At 49.0% G+C, this 13,764-nt stretch overlaps 1 protein-coding gene across 16 annotated transcripts in view; it reads left to right on the top strand.

The window, feature by feature from the left end:
- Positions 1-13,764, top strand: part of ryr3 (ryanodine receptor 3) — a 57,094-nt gene that overhangs the window by 28,356 nt on the left and 14,974 nt on the right. For 14 of the 16 annotated variants that reach the window (XM_029849938.1, XM_029849936.1, XM_029849929.1 and 11 more), the window contains 36 exons: positions 45-648; positions 829-1,029; positions 2,279-2,381; positions 2,550-2,681; positions 3,917-4,190; positions 4,264-4,378; positions 5,599-5,731; positions 6,407-6,510; positions 6,629-6,764; positions 6,889-7,072; positions 7,290-7,407; positions 7,532-7,652; positions 7,756-7,925; positions 8,193-8,413; positions 8,547-8,637; positions 8,805-8,945; positions 9,201-9,364; positions 9,433-9,511; positions 9,628-9,717; positions 9,851-9,991; positions 10,116-10,178; positions 10,277-10,352; positions 10,450-10,573; positions 10,764-10,879; positions 10,979-11,046; positions 11,139-11,260; positions 11,362-11,411; positions 11,483-11,543; positions 11,627-11,865; positions 11,972-12,053; positions 12,376-12,506; positions 12,610-12,728; positions 12,875-13,073; positions 13,193-13,287; positions 13,404-13,549; positions 13,633-13,720. In XM_029849938.1, coding sequence (XP_029705798.1) covers positions 45-648; positions 829-1,029; positions 2,279-2,381; positions 2,550-2,681; positions 3,917-4,190; positions 4,264-4,378; positions 5,599-5,731; positions 6,407-6,510; positions 6,629-6,764; positions 6,889-7,072; positions 7,290-7,407; positions 7,532-7,652; positions 7,756-7,925; positions 8,193-8,413; positions 8,547-8,637; positions 8,805-8,945; positions 9,201-9,364; positions 9,433-9,511; positions 9,628-9,717; positions 9,851-9,991; positions 10,116-10,178; positions 10,277-10,352; positions 10,450-10,573; positions 10,764-10,879; positions 10,979-11,046; positions 11,139-11,260; positions 11,362-11,411; positions 11,483-11,543; positions 11,627-11,865; positions 11,972-12,053; positions 12,376-12,506; positions 12,610-12,728; positions 12,875-13,073; positions 13,193-13,287; positions 13,404-13,549; positions 13,633-13,720 — 5,101 coding nt within the window. The remainder of the gene's footprint in view (positions 1-44; positions 649-828; positions 1,030-2,278; positions 2,382-2,549; positions 2,682-3,916; positions 4,191-4,263; positions 4,379-5,598; positions 5,732-6,406; positions 6,511-6,628; positions 6,765-6,888; positions 7,073-7,289; positions 7,408-7,531; positions 7,653-7,755; positions 7,926-8,192; positions 8,414-8,546; positions 8,638-8,804; positions 8,946-9,200; positions 9,365-9,432; positions 9,512-9,627; positions 9,718-9,850; positions 9,992-10,115; positions 10,179-10,276; positions 10,353-10,449; positions 10,574-10,763; positions 10,880-10,978; positions 11,047-11,138; positions 11,261-11,361; positions 11,412-11,482; positions 11,544-11,626; positions 11,866-11,971; positions 12,054-12,375; positions 12,507-12,609; positions 12,729-12,874; positions 13,074-13,192; positions 13,288-13,403; positions 13,550-13,632; positions 13,721-13,764) is intronic. The other 2 variants (XM_011612125.2, XM_029849926.1) reach the window with 1 other exon arrangement.

Below are 13,764 nucleotides of genomic sequence, written 5' to 3'. Positions count from 1 at the left end.
CAAAATCCGGCGTAACTGACTTTGATTCTCCGTCTGGCCCCCAGCATCCATCTTGAGACGGCGAAGGAGGCTCGCCTGATGATGAACAACGAGTTCATCATCCCCGTGACGGACGAGACCCGCTCCATCAAGCTCTTCCCCGATGAGTCCAAGCGCCACTCCCTGCCTGGCGTGGACCTTAGCACCTCCCTGAAGCCTCGGGTCAACTTCTCCCCGGTGGGGGTGATCAACCGGGGCAGGCACCAGTACCTCCACAGTCCACAGATCCCACTGGGGATCCTAAAGGAGAAAGCCATCAGCATGCTCACCGAGGCCGTGCAGGGTGGAGGCACGCACATCCGAGATCCGGTGGGCGGGAGCGTGAAGTACCAGTTTGTCCCCATCCTCAAGCTTATTGGAACGCTCTTGATCATGGGGGTCCTCACCAGCGAGGAGGTGAGAGTAATCCTCCTCATGATTGACCCCAATGTGTTCGGAGAGGTCCAGGAGGGCGAGGAGGCGAGGGGGGAGGAGGCTGGCCCGGCCGCAGAGAAGGAGGAGGTGAGCAAGAACGAGGAGAAGGCCGTGGAGGCGGGAGAGGAGGAGAGCAAGCCGTCGGCGACTAAAGGTCTCCTGGAGAAGTTGCTCCCAGAGCCCGTCAAGCGCCAGGTGAGGAAAAGAAACGCTTCTTCACTCATTTCTATTCCATCCACGTTGCCTTTATTGTGTATGCTGCCATCTCCTGTCAGATTAGAGTAGTTAATCCGCTCAGAATATTTGATATTCATTTGGCTTATTAGCATTTCATATTGTATTGAAATGATGTGCAGCCCCGTTGTCGTCCCCCAGATGTGCGAGCTGCTGCAGTACTTCTGCGACTGTGAGCTGAAGCACCGCATCGAGTCCATCGTCTCCTTCTCCGACACCTTCGTCTCCAAGCTTCAGTTCAACCAGAAGTTCCGCTACAACGAGCTGATGGTGGCGCTCAACATGTCGGCCGCCGTCACCGCCAAGAAGACCAAAGAATTTCGCTCTCCCCCGCAGGAGCAGGTAGGGGAGCAACAAGCGGCGCGTGAGGAATGGATCGAGCCTCACCTGCTCTTTAATAATGGTTAAGGTTGTTTGATGTATTGCTCCGGATAAAACAGCAGAACAAACACTTGAGCCTGAGGGTGAGAAAACGATCAATGTCCCGTGTCCTCGCTGCTCTCTGCCGTTGCTCCGCGGCGTTTCTAGTCGCTAAAGGTCACTTTTTTCCTCATGTGAGTTGGATTTGGATGTGGAGGAAGGGAATTATGTTTACTGTTGAAATTCAAAACTGATTTAATTGGCCCCTTAAAGTTGTTGCTGCCCTTAGCGCAGCGATAAACACTTTGTTTGTTTTACCATCGTACCAGTTCCCAACTTCAGAAGTTCCAAAATTGGGATTAAATTCAAATGACTTCAGTGCTGGAACACTTCTTCTGGTGCTGAAGTAGTTGTTTTTAGTGGCATCGTTCCTCTCGCCTTCATCACATCATTTCCTTTTGAATCATTTGATGGAATCAGTGGATTTCTGAACTCTACTGAAGCAGTTAAAATTGTGTTTTTAAACCCTGTGATTGCACTTAAAAGCAATTTCATGGGTTTGTAATAAAATAGTTAGCATGCTGGAGGGCCCAGGGCTCAGATCTGTGGAACTGATGAGTGCAACATCAGTGACTGGTGCCGTTTCTTGAATATTTTGATTTAAAACCATGACCAGAGAGTTGTGTTTTTATTTTCTGTTTTCATTTTTGTTGTGCTGAGTGAAGCTCGTCTGCACCACAACAGCTTTGTTGAGAGGTTTAGGTCCAGGAGAAAACTCCCTCCTTTGAAGACATTTAATTGGTCTCCTGCTGCATCAAATCCTCTCTGTTGAAGAAAGTGCCCTGGTAAAATAAGTGCAGTGGTCAACAGCAGGTGTTGGCAACATCCTCCAGCGCCGCTCAATGTTCCTCCCATGGTTTATTAAAAAGCCACGCCAGAAATAGACACCCCAGTAGCATGAGCTGAATTTGAGGATATAGCTAGCTTGTAACATGAAACAATTAACTGATATCAGAGCGGTTTGCTATTCAAGCTGCTTTTAAATGGTGTGAAAAGGTTCATTGTCTCTGCACTGACGCGTCTGATGCTGTGTCAGGAGGCCAGTTGAGCACGTCCAACAATCAAAATGCTATCTTCTCTGTATGCTAACCTCCTTTATTTGTCAAACAGTTCACAGGCTCCCATCCTCACATTAACTCTCCACTCTTCATTAATTTCCCATCTGCTGCAGATCAACATCCTGTTGAATTTCAGTGCAGGAGACGACTGTCCCTGTCCTGAGGAAATCCAGGAGGAACTCAATTCCTTCCACGAAGAGCTGCGCCTGCATTGTGGTAAAGTCTAGCACCTCTTCCATTAATATTTCTGCCCGCGGTTCCATCTGTGGGTATTATCCTCTTTGGCCTCATGGCTCTCTTTTAAACTATTGCACTTCTAGGAGAACCCTGCCGACTGTTCATCATCATCTCGGTCTGTCAAGTGTTACTTGTATTCATTTGCAGGAATCCCCATTGAGGAGGAAGAGGAAGATCAGGACACTTCGATTAAAGGCCGCCTTCTGGCTTTGCTCTACAAAATCAAAGGCCCTCCTCAGAAAGCAGAAAAGGAGCCAGAGAAGGAACAAGCTGCCCCCAGTAAGTCAAAAAAAATTCCACATTTTACTAAACGCAGCCACTTAAACTCTTTTAAAGCTTTGCCTGATGGAAGTGAGCTCAACTTTAATTTTGAAGCTCTTGTTTGACACAGAGACATGAAGAAGGTGTTGAATTCGAATGTGGACTTAATCTCTTTCTGAACTCATCAGAGGCCGTCGACCACCTGCCTGTGGTGTCAGTCTGTTTCTGCTAAATCGTGACATCCTTCCAGATTAAGTGTTCTGCATCATAAATGATGCATTTACTGCTCCGGGCTGGGGTCAACGCTTTCAGTGCTCCCATCCGCTGGGTTTGGCTGAAAGCATAGTTATGTCTGAAATAATGGAAGACTAATGGGCAGCCTCTGCACAATTGTGTCATAAATTTTAATAAGTCTCTCCCGACTCCCACAGTAGCGTGGCTAACAGAAGGCTTTGTGATTGGCCAAATGAAGTGAGTCAGTGTGATTATCATGCATTACTGAACATAAGCGATTAATCATCTGGTCTATCAACGCTGCCTAAATTCATCATTATTATCTAATTAGTATATTTCACGACCAGCGGACACCGATTTCCTGTAGTTGCTGCCGCTGTATTACAGTGGAGATCCACAGGAGCATGCTAACGGCTTCATAAATGACACCAGCAAGGCTACATGCACCCATTAGCAGATTAGCTTGCAGACGGCGTCGCCTCTTATCTGTGAGCAGTGGGCTTGAGGCGATGCAGAGCAAAAGCAAACCTGTGAGACGTTCCCATCCAGGCCTTGTGCTCCGGCACATCTCTCCCTCTCTCGCCTCATCCCTCATTAGGATTCGGTTGGACACTGACCTCTGGTTCGCTCTGGGTGTTGGGCTGTTTGGCCTGATCACACAGAGTCCGGCTGAACCAGAATAATGACCTGAGCACGAGAGATACTGCATTTGTTCTGTTACCATCTAGTATTTCTCTCCAAGGCATAAGATGGTGTTTTTCCATCTTAATCCCTGTCAAACCATTTAAACCAAGTGAAGCCACTGTAGTGAGTCACTTCTTCTATTTGCTGACTGAATGAATGTTGATGGCAGCGAGACTGTTGTCATCAGCATTGACATCGATTCTTCCCGCTGTGATGAAAATAATATCTTTTCTGTTTGTTCCTACAAATGCCAATTAAGTCAGAAGGCATCGGGCCTGGCGCAAGTATACTAAATAGCAAACGCACCAAATAAGTTTGCATTCCTGCTTCTGCAGCTAACCTGAAGGAGCTGATCTCCCAGACCATAACCTGCTGGGCTCAGGAGTCTCACATCCAGGACCCAGAGCTGGTCAGGGTGATGTTCAGCCTGCTGAGGAGGCAGTATGACGGAATCGGAGAGCTGCTCCGGGGCATGAAGAAAACCTACACCATCAGCGCCGCCTCTGTGCAGGATGCTATCAACCTGTTAGCATCTCTGGGGCAGATCAGGTCGCTGCTGTCCGTGCGGATGGGCAAAGAGGAGGAGAAACTCATGATCGATGGGCTGGGGTGAGATGAACTTTATATTCTTTGGAAGTGGGATGTCGACTTATATTCACGAATCCTTTCCTTTGCATCCCAGTGACATTATGAACAACAAGGTTTTCTACCAACATCCCAACCTGATGAGAGTCCTGGGCATGCACGAGACCGTCATGGAGGTCATGGTCAACGTGCTGGGAGGAGACAAGTCCCAGGTAATGTGTTTGCAGACCGTAGAATGAGCTTTAGAACCCGGACTCTGCTGCAGCTTTCCTGTGGTGGCGCCGGTCTCTGTAAAAAAAAAAAATCCAGTACAACTTTCAGTTGTTTTCTTTGACAACTTGATCAGTCGTTTGAAAATGTTCATTATGATTTCCCTAATAGGAAAAGAACCCAAATCCATCCAACACTTAATCCATATAAAATCCCAGGAACATAAATGTAGCCGTAAAGGTCCTTGAAGGAACCTAAAGGCTGGATCAGTTTTATTTTCATCTCTTTGCCTCCCATTGCCCTGCTCATGGGGGACATGCATGACCATTGAGGTTCCCAGAGCGTCTTTTTAATTTAAGTGGTGAGTAAGAAGAAGTTGTGTTCATTTTAATGGGTTATTGACCCCATAACATTACTAATATACAATGTACGGCAGTAGTAATTATCAACAATAGTTTAAGGTTGTGTGGTTTAAAAAAAAAAATTGGTTGTGGACGACTTGATTTGGTAGTTAAAAATAAATGTCGACACGATTACGAGTCTAAACAGTTTTCGTAGCTGAAGCTCGTTAAACGATACGACTCGGGCTCGAGCGAACTTGAGAAAACCAAGTTAATCCCATGAAGATGAGGTAAGAAAAACAACCTAATACCATTAAAACCCACAAGAGGTAATGGAGAGGGCAAAGGGGTAAAGCAGACCTGGGGGGGGGGGTTTCAAGCCTGCCCTTTTCAGGCGGTGATGACAGAAGCTGGGGGTGATTTAACGCCGCCGTCAGCGCCAAGCGCGGACTGAGATTCAGACATAAAGACCTCAGAGACATTCGGGGGCTCAGATCTGATCACACAGTCTCCCTCATAAATTCCGGCCATTTTACTGTCACTTGATCCGACCCCGAGTTTACTGTGGCCATATAAAGTGGGAGGAACACACTCTGTAGGTGCTCCTCGGGTTTGTAACGCTAACTGATTATCCCAAACATTTAAACCAGGCTGCAGTCTAATGGCAAACTGGTTGTTTGGTGGCAGAATATTTAGTATTAGGAATTATTATCCAAGTCGATATGAGTGATATAATCAGTGAACCTCCTTTAAAGTAACGTTATTTAACTGAAAGTGCCGTGAAAATGAAGCGGTGTGATTTGATTCTGTGTTTCATGGGCACCAGGCCAACATGACCAGTGCCGGTGGTTTACATTCTGTGTTTCCGTGTGTGTCCCCAGGAGATCGCCTTCCCAAAGATGGTGGCCAGCTGCTGCCGCTTCTTGTGCTACTTCTGTCGCATCAGCCGTCAGAACCAGAAAGCCATGTTTGACCACCTGAGTTACCTGCTGGAGAACAGCAGCGTTGGCCTTGGTAGGCGGCAGCGTCCGTTCCTCCGTTCCCTCCCCCCCGGGAGAAGAAGACGGGCTCTTAAAGGCCGTCTGGGTTGGGTCTGGGCCGCTCTGAGAGTGACAGAGATGCTGATGGAGAGGAAAGCGTGGCGGGGAGGGGAAGGCGTTATTCAGGCGTGCGGGTCAGAAGTGATGAGTCACTGAGCCCTGGCTGCTGCGAGGAGGCTCACATGGTGCGGGGGGGGGGGGGGGCGTAGAGGAAGGCGAACACGATATCCGATTCCTCAGCTTGCATACTTTACATCATGAATCACAGAGGATTTAATATCCGCTCAACGTCTGTTATTCACCTGTTGAATTACCTCTAAATAAATTAAAATTTATTAAAATTTATTAATTAATGCTTTAAAGCTCATTATCACAGACAGGACTTTTTTAAAGGTTTCTGAATATGAACTCAAAGTCATTTTTACTGGGAGAAAAAGTGCCGTAAACAAGACTTTTATTTATCTGGATGTATTTCTTGTGCCGAGTGTTGCGTAATCTAGGAAGAAAACGAGGAAAAATAGTTTTTCTCCTGTTTTTAAAGCTCGGACAGTTTCAGGCTGATCCAGACTGCCCCCTGTTGTTGAGTACAGAACTGACCTAAGGGTGTGTGTGTGTGTGTGTGTGTGTGTGTGTGTGTGTGTGTGTGTAGCCTCTGAAGCCATGCGAGGCTCGACCCCGCTCGACGTTGCAGCGTCTTCAGTGATGGACAATAACGGCCTGGCCCTGGCTCTGGAAGAACCTGACCTGGAGAAGGTTTATTTCCCACCGCGCTTTTATTAACGATAAATATTCGAATGTTTGCAGCGAGCTCATTTGCTTCGTACGTTGTACATTTATGTCGTTCCTGGAAACTTGAAATCTGTGTGTGCAGGTGGTCACATACCTGGCAGGCTGTGGCCTCCAGAGCTGCGCCATGCTGCTTGCTAAGGGTTACCCAGACCTGGGCTGGAACCCCATAGAGGGAGAGCGCTACCTGTCCTTCCTGAGGTTCGCCGTCTTCTGCAATGGTAGGTCTTTTAATGACTTTTCTTCATCATTAACCATGACGTGAGCGTGACTCTGCTCATATTTTGCAACGGAGGTCCATTAAGAACATCCCTCGTCTGTTGTCCCGGGGTTTCTTTACTCCAGGAGAGAGCGTGGAGGAAAACGCCAACGTGGTCGTGAAGCTCCTGATCAGACGCCCCGAGTGTTTTGGTCCTGCTCTCAGGGGAGAGGGAGGTCAGGGTCTGCTGGTGGCCATGAAGGAAGCCATCAAGATCTCAGAGGATCCCAGCCTAGATCTACCCAAGATCCCCGATGGAGTCAGTGCTGGGTACGAATCCCCCCCGGGTCCTAACACAGCTTTGGGCAGTTTTGCTGGGTGGAGTTTAACTGGGAAGGACGCGCTAGCATGACATTCAAATAAAAACAGGAAACAGGATCAGAATAAACCTTTACCAGGGTGAGGATGAAGGCATGGGAACCATCTAATGTGCTAAAACCTGGTTGTAAAAGTTCTACTTTTAAGCCCTGAATTGTTTGATTTTAAGTGCCCTGTGTTGCAGTCCTGGCGAGGAAGGAGGAGAAATCATTCACATGGGCAACGCCATCATGTCTTTCTACTCGGCTCTGATCGACCTGCTGGGACGCTGCGCCCCAGAGATGCATGTGAGGCTCTCCATGACGACCGTGACAGGATGAACACTTGCACATAACTTCTTCATAAGTCATTTATGTCAGTTATTATCATTATGGGCAGACTTGAGACTCAGAAGGATATTCCCTCTTCCAGCTCATCAACGCAGGTAAAGGGGAAGCGCTCCGAATTCGGGCCATTCTTCGCTCTCTGGTTCCTACTCTCGACCTCGTGGGAATCATCAGCATCCCTCCAAAAATGCCCATGGTTAATAAAGGTGCGTCGGGATGAAGAACCAAGGACTTATTTTGGTCCCTGCTGTGATTTGTTATTCCATTTTGGTGGTTTTACGGCTTTATTCTCCTTTATTCCTTCATCAGATGGCTCCGTGACGGAGCCCGACATGTCGGCCTGTTTCTGCCCGGACCACAAGGCTCCCATGGTGCTCTTCCTGGAGCGAGTGTATGGCATTCAGGACCAGACCTTTCTGATGCACATGCTGGAGGTCGGCTTCCTGCCTGACCTGCGGGCATCTGCCTCTCTGGATACGGTGGGCACAAAACAATCCCTCCACACATCCTAGCAACGTTCAGTTCCTCACCCTCCCACTATCACTGCACGCTTAATTAGCACTACGCAAATGGTTTAAAGACAAAGCTCAATGTTCTGGAATGGAACTGTACTGCAATGCTAATAGTCCAGGCCTCGAGGGTTGTATACTGTCATCTTTGGTTGAGTTTTTACTGCGGTTAGCGGCGCGTCGTTCGCGTGCAGAGTCGGCCTCGGGGCTCAGTTTCTTTCCCTCTGGGTCCCACAGGAAGCACTGAGCACCACCGAGACCGCGCTGGCTCTGAACCGGTACATCGGCTCGGCTGTGCTGCCCCTGCTGACCCGCTGCGCCGCCCTCTTCGCCGGCACCGAGCACTACACACAGCTGATCGACTCCACTCTGCAGACCATCTACCGGCTGTGCAAAGGGCGCTCGCTCACCAAAGCCCAGAGGGACGCCATCGAGGAGTGCCTGCTGGCTATCTGCAAGTAAGGCTCGCTGTGCACACGTGCACGCACACACACACACACACACACACTCTGTCTAACCTGCAGAAGGGCTCTCGTCCATACCAAGTGGTTCTGCCTGCTCTCTAGAAACCCTCGTTGCTTTATTTTCCAGACATCTGCGCCCCACCATGATGCAGCAGCTGCTCAGGCGGCTGGTGTTCGATGTCCCCGTGCTGAGTGAATACTGCAAGATTCCTCTCAGGGTGAGCCAATAAAACGCGTCAATAGGCGCTTTTACCCGATGCTTTGCTTCCCGTCACTCACGGAACCGCCGATATCTGGTGATATTAGGCATCACGTGTGGGTCAGGATCCGTAACCTTAAGTCACAGATGTGGACTGGACGGCTTTTCTGTCCTCTGTGTCTCCAGCTTCTCACCAACCACTACGAGCAGAACTGGAAGTACTACTGTCTCCCCGCCGGCATGGGCAGCTTTGGCACCGCCTCTGATGAAGAGCTGCTCCTCACCAAGAAACTCTTCTGGGGAACCTTTGACTCTCTGTCTCACAAGGTAGCGCAAGCCTGTGTGTGTGTGTGTGTGTGTGGGGTGGGGGGGTGGCAGATGTCAGTGGAGATCCCGTGGGCCGAGCGGCTGTAGCAAAACCCCAGCAGATGAATCATTGATCAGGCCACTTCGCTGCGGCGCTTCCTCCTCTCGTCACCTTCCATTATCCTCTCCTCGACTGGGTCCACCTCAGACCCGAGCTGCAGCTGAAACCTTTTGTAACCCCCCCCCCCCCCCCCCCCCCCTCTTCCGTGTTTGCAGAAGTATGACCCCGAGCTTTTCAAAATGGCCACGGCATGCCTGTGCGCCATCGCCGGAGCCCTCCCCCCTGACTTTGTGGACGCCAGTCTGGGAGCAACGCTGGAGAAACAGGCGTCGCTGGATTCACAGGGCAACTTTGACCCCAAACCCATCAATACTGCCAAGTGCGTAGCCTGAGGACGACAACACTGACTCTAACACCACTTTGAGTATTCTTTCTGATTTTTCCCAGTATCTCCCTTCCTGAAAAACTGGAGTATATCACCAACAAATATGCAGAGCATTCCCATGACAAATGGTCCTCTGAGAAGGTGGGGTTTTTTTCTTTCATTCTTTCGTTGATGATGATTGAAGATGAAAAACAGTAGACAGCTAAGCCTCCACAAATGCAGCATCCATCCTGCCCAACGGGCGGATGTAATTGCAGGTGTCGGCAGGGTGGAAACACGGAGAGAGCCTGGATGAACACACCAAGTCGCATCCTTTGCTGAAGCCTTACAAAGCTCTGACTGAGAAGGTACTTCACTCTATCAGATTGCCTTATTTATCAATTTAAAGGGTTATTATCTCTACAATCTTCAGTAATGTATCGGAAACTTGTGAAGATAGGGACAAATGACCCAGGTGCGTGTGTGCATGTGTGTGTGTAGGAGAGGGAAACGTACCGCTGGCCAGTGAGGGAGTCACTGAAGAGCATGTTGGCTATGGGCTGGAACATTGAGAGGAGCAAAGAGGGGGAACCCATGTTCCAACGAGAGGGTGACACACACAAGAAGACCTCTGACCCTCAGGTAAAAATCATCCACGTGCATCATTCTGTTAATACTTCTCATCCTTCAATATTTAAAAATATTTTCCCCTTGATAATAAAATGCTGTTTTTTTTAGTTGACCTTTGATTTGACTGATTTTGCAGATTAACGGATTCAGTCCTGCTCCAATGGACTTGCACAACATCACGTTATCTAGAGAGCTGCAGGTTTGTTCAGTGTCCATTTAACATTCTCCAGTGCAAAATGATTTTTTTTTTCTCTGTAAAAATGGCCTGTGTGTGGGTGTTTCTCTCTCTCGCTGCAGAGCATGGTGGAAATGGTTGCAGAAAATTACCACAACATCTGGGCCAAGAAAAAGAAGACGGAACTCATTAGCAAAGGTGCGCTCCAGAACGTTGCTCTCGTTCTCCTGGACGAGCCGACCGGTCCAGCTGCAGGGGTTCTGACCTGTGTTGTGAATTCCATTGCTGCTCCCAGGAGGAGGGACCCACCCGCTGCTGGTTCCCTATGACACCCTGACAGCTAAAGAGAAGTACAGAGACAGAGAGAAGGCCCAGGAGCTCTTCAAGTTTCTCCAGATCAGTGGCTACATCGTCAGCAGGTGAACTTCAGCAGCTTTCTATAACTCCTCAGTTCAGCATAAAATTTGATGTCCATGCTTCCTGGGTATTAAGAAAAAACCCCATAAATGAACCTATAATAAAATTTTGACATTTCTTTTAAGTTACAGGCTACAATTGTTTAATTTAGTCATGTGATGAGTCCAAATGACCCTCCCGTTGCCATGATAGGGGTCTGAAGGACATTGAGCAGGACTCATCTTCCATGGAGAAGCGGTTTTCTTACAAGTTCCTCAAAAGGCTGCTGCAGTATGTCGACTCCGCCCAGGAGTTCATCGCACACCTGGGTGAGTGTGACATTGGAAAGACAGACGGAGCGTTGGCGAGGCCTTTACAGCGCTCTAATCTGGGCTCCTCCCTGGCGTGTTGACTTGTTCCTCATCCAGAGGCCATGGCTACGAGTGGAAAGACGGACAAATCGCCCCATGACCAGGAAATCAAGTTCTTTGCCAAGGTCTGGAGGCTCGGCAGCACATATTCGCACACGAGTCATGAAATATTACTGCAGTCCACGTTGAGTCTTACAGAGATGGTTTCACCCTCCAGGTCCTGCTCCCTCTCACAGACCAGACGTTTAAAAACCACTGTCTGTACTTCCTGTCCACGCCCAGCAAGAACCTGAGCAGCTGCGGATGTGCTTCCAACAAAGAAAAGGAGATGGTGACCAGGTACTGCGCAGATGTTCCTCAACATCCTTCCTGCCTAAAACCTTCTTTCATTTCCTGGCTTGTCTTTGCTCATCCTGTCTGTCCCCGCTGTCACTTCTCAGCCTGTTTTGTAAGCTGGCAGCTCTTGTCAGGCACAGGATTTCTCTCTTTGGTAAGCTTCTCCTCGCCTCTGCTGCTCCTTTTCTGCTCTTCCCAAACAGACACTAAATGTTGCTCTTACAGGAAGTGATTCCACCATCATGGTGAGCTGCCTGGATATTCTCACCCACTCTCTGGACACCAGGTATGTGCACGTCTGCCTCCAGCATTCGAGCAGGGAACATCCCGGGAACACGTCTGCCCTCAGTGTTCCTCCGTCTCCCTCAGGACCGTCATGAAGTCCGGATCGGAGCTGGTCAAAGCCGGGTTCCGGACTTTCTTCGAGAATGCGGCGGAAGACCTGGAGAAGCTGGTCGAGATGCTGAAACTGGGGAAATTCATGCAGTCCCGCGCACAGATGAAGAGCGTCAGTCAGAGCATCAACTACGTGACCGTGGCGCTGCTGCCCATCCTCACCGCCCTGTTCGACCACATCAAGACGCACGAGTTCGGCATCGACCTGCTGTGTGAGTCACACCGACCGCCTGCGAATATACTCTGAAACGTTTCGCTCTTCTGACTTTTATATTTGCGGTTGACAAACGAGCTGACGGGTGTTTCTGCTGGTTTCAGTGAATGATGTTCAGCTTTCCTGCTACAGAATCTTGACCTTTTTCTACTCTCTGGGAACAGGAAAGAACATCTTTGTGGAGAGGTAAAACTACTCACGCAGGGTTTTGTTTCCACTCTTGGTCTGAATTTTTACGATCATGTCTACCGACCCGTTGAGATTTGTGGTACATTTTCACTCAGTGATGGGGATTAAAGGGTTTTTATGCGGTATTGTAAATCAAATGTTGCGTTTCAAACTCAAGTTTTATTTCATTGGACAAATTTAGAAGTCTCTCTCTCATCTCAACTTCTTAATCGCACACAAATTTAGAAGTTTTCCAGGTTCCGCAAGCTGGAAAGGATGATTCGAGCTGAGCGTTGGAATAAAAACGATGATGAAAACTCAACGACATATTGGTCTGCAGGCATCTTCCAGCACTGGGGGAGAGTCTGGCAACACTGGTGGGGGCCATGCCTGTGGCCTTCCTCGAGCCCGACCTAAATGCCTACAACCCACTGTCGGTCTTCAACACCAAAACCCCCCGAGAGAGAGCCAGTCAGTGCCCACCACACCGCCCCTTCATTTAGCAACCTCCTCATACGGTATTAGGGGTTAAAGAGATATTGTATGTGTCAATTCTTAAAACTTTGCTCTGCAGTTCTCAGCATGCCTGACACAGTGGAGGAGATGTGTCCGGAGATCCCTCGCCTGGACAAGCTCCTCAAAGACGTCAACGATGTCTCAGAGTCCGGAGCGCGTTACAGTGACATGCCACAGGTTAGAACGCTCAAACATTACCCGTAGTGGCACCAGTGGTGGAGTCTCTTTAACAAGTATTTAATCACTGTAACTGTATTAAAACGTTGCTGAATAATTAAAACAGTCTGTGGTGACACCTCAGTTCTCCCCACATTCACCATCAGGTCATTGAGGTGATCCTCCCCATGCTGTGTAACTACCTGTCCTACTGGTGGGAAAAGGGTCCAGAGAACTCCCCTCCAGACGCCCAGTGTTGCACCATGGTGACCTCTGAGCACCTCAGCGTCATCTTGGGCAACATCCTCAGGATCCTCAACAGCAACCTGGGAATCGATGACGCACCCTGGATGAAGAGGATTGCAGGTACAGTAGATCCAGGGGGATCATGGGGAAAACTATGTCCAACATCAGGGCATTAGTGCACAGTTATTAAAAATATCTGTATTCCAGGAGCTAAACTCCTATAACCTTTCCACCCTCAGTCTACTCTCAGCCAATCATCTGCAAGGCTGGAGCTGGCCTGTTGAGGAGCCATTTCCTTCCCACGCTGGTCAAACTGAAGAAGAAGACAGAGAAGGTGAAAGAGTGAAGTTGATCCTGTGCTTTAGTTTAGTCCAGCGAGTTCCGCAGTTGACGTTAAATTCAGGGAGGGGATTTTTTTAACGCTGTTTCTGGGAAATGTTGTAAATGAAGGTTGTGGCTGAAGAGGAGCTGCTGAAGGCGGACAGTAAAGGCGACAACCAGGAAGCAGAGCTGCTCATCCTGGATGAGTTTGCTGTGCTCTGCAGGGACCTCTACGCCTTCTACCCCATGCTCATCCGCTACGTGGACAACAACAGGTAACAACAGGCAAATCTCCAGGGTTTCCTGGATTCTCCTCAGCTTTATGGAGCACATCTGACCTGTTTGTGTCCCGTTCCAGGTCCAGGTGGCTGAAGGAGCCAGACGCAGACTCCACTGAGCTCTTCAGGATGGTGGCGGAAATCTTCATCCTGTGGTGCAAGTCCCACGTTAGTCTCCACTCAGGCCCGTGTTCCTCACAGCCTCGCCGGGG

Source organism: Takifugu rubripes, chromosome 16 (genome assembly GCF_901000725.2).
Source record: "Takifugu rubripes chromosome 16, fTakRub1.2, whole genome shotgun sequence".
NCBI lineage: Eukaryota > Metazoa > Chordata > Actinopteri > Tetraodontiformes > Tetraodontidae > Takifugu > Takifugu rubripes.
This window is presented reverse-complemented; position numbering and strand designations above follow the sequence as displayed.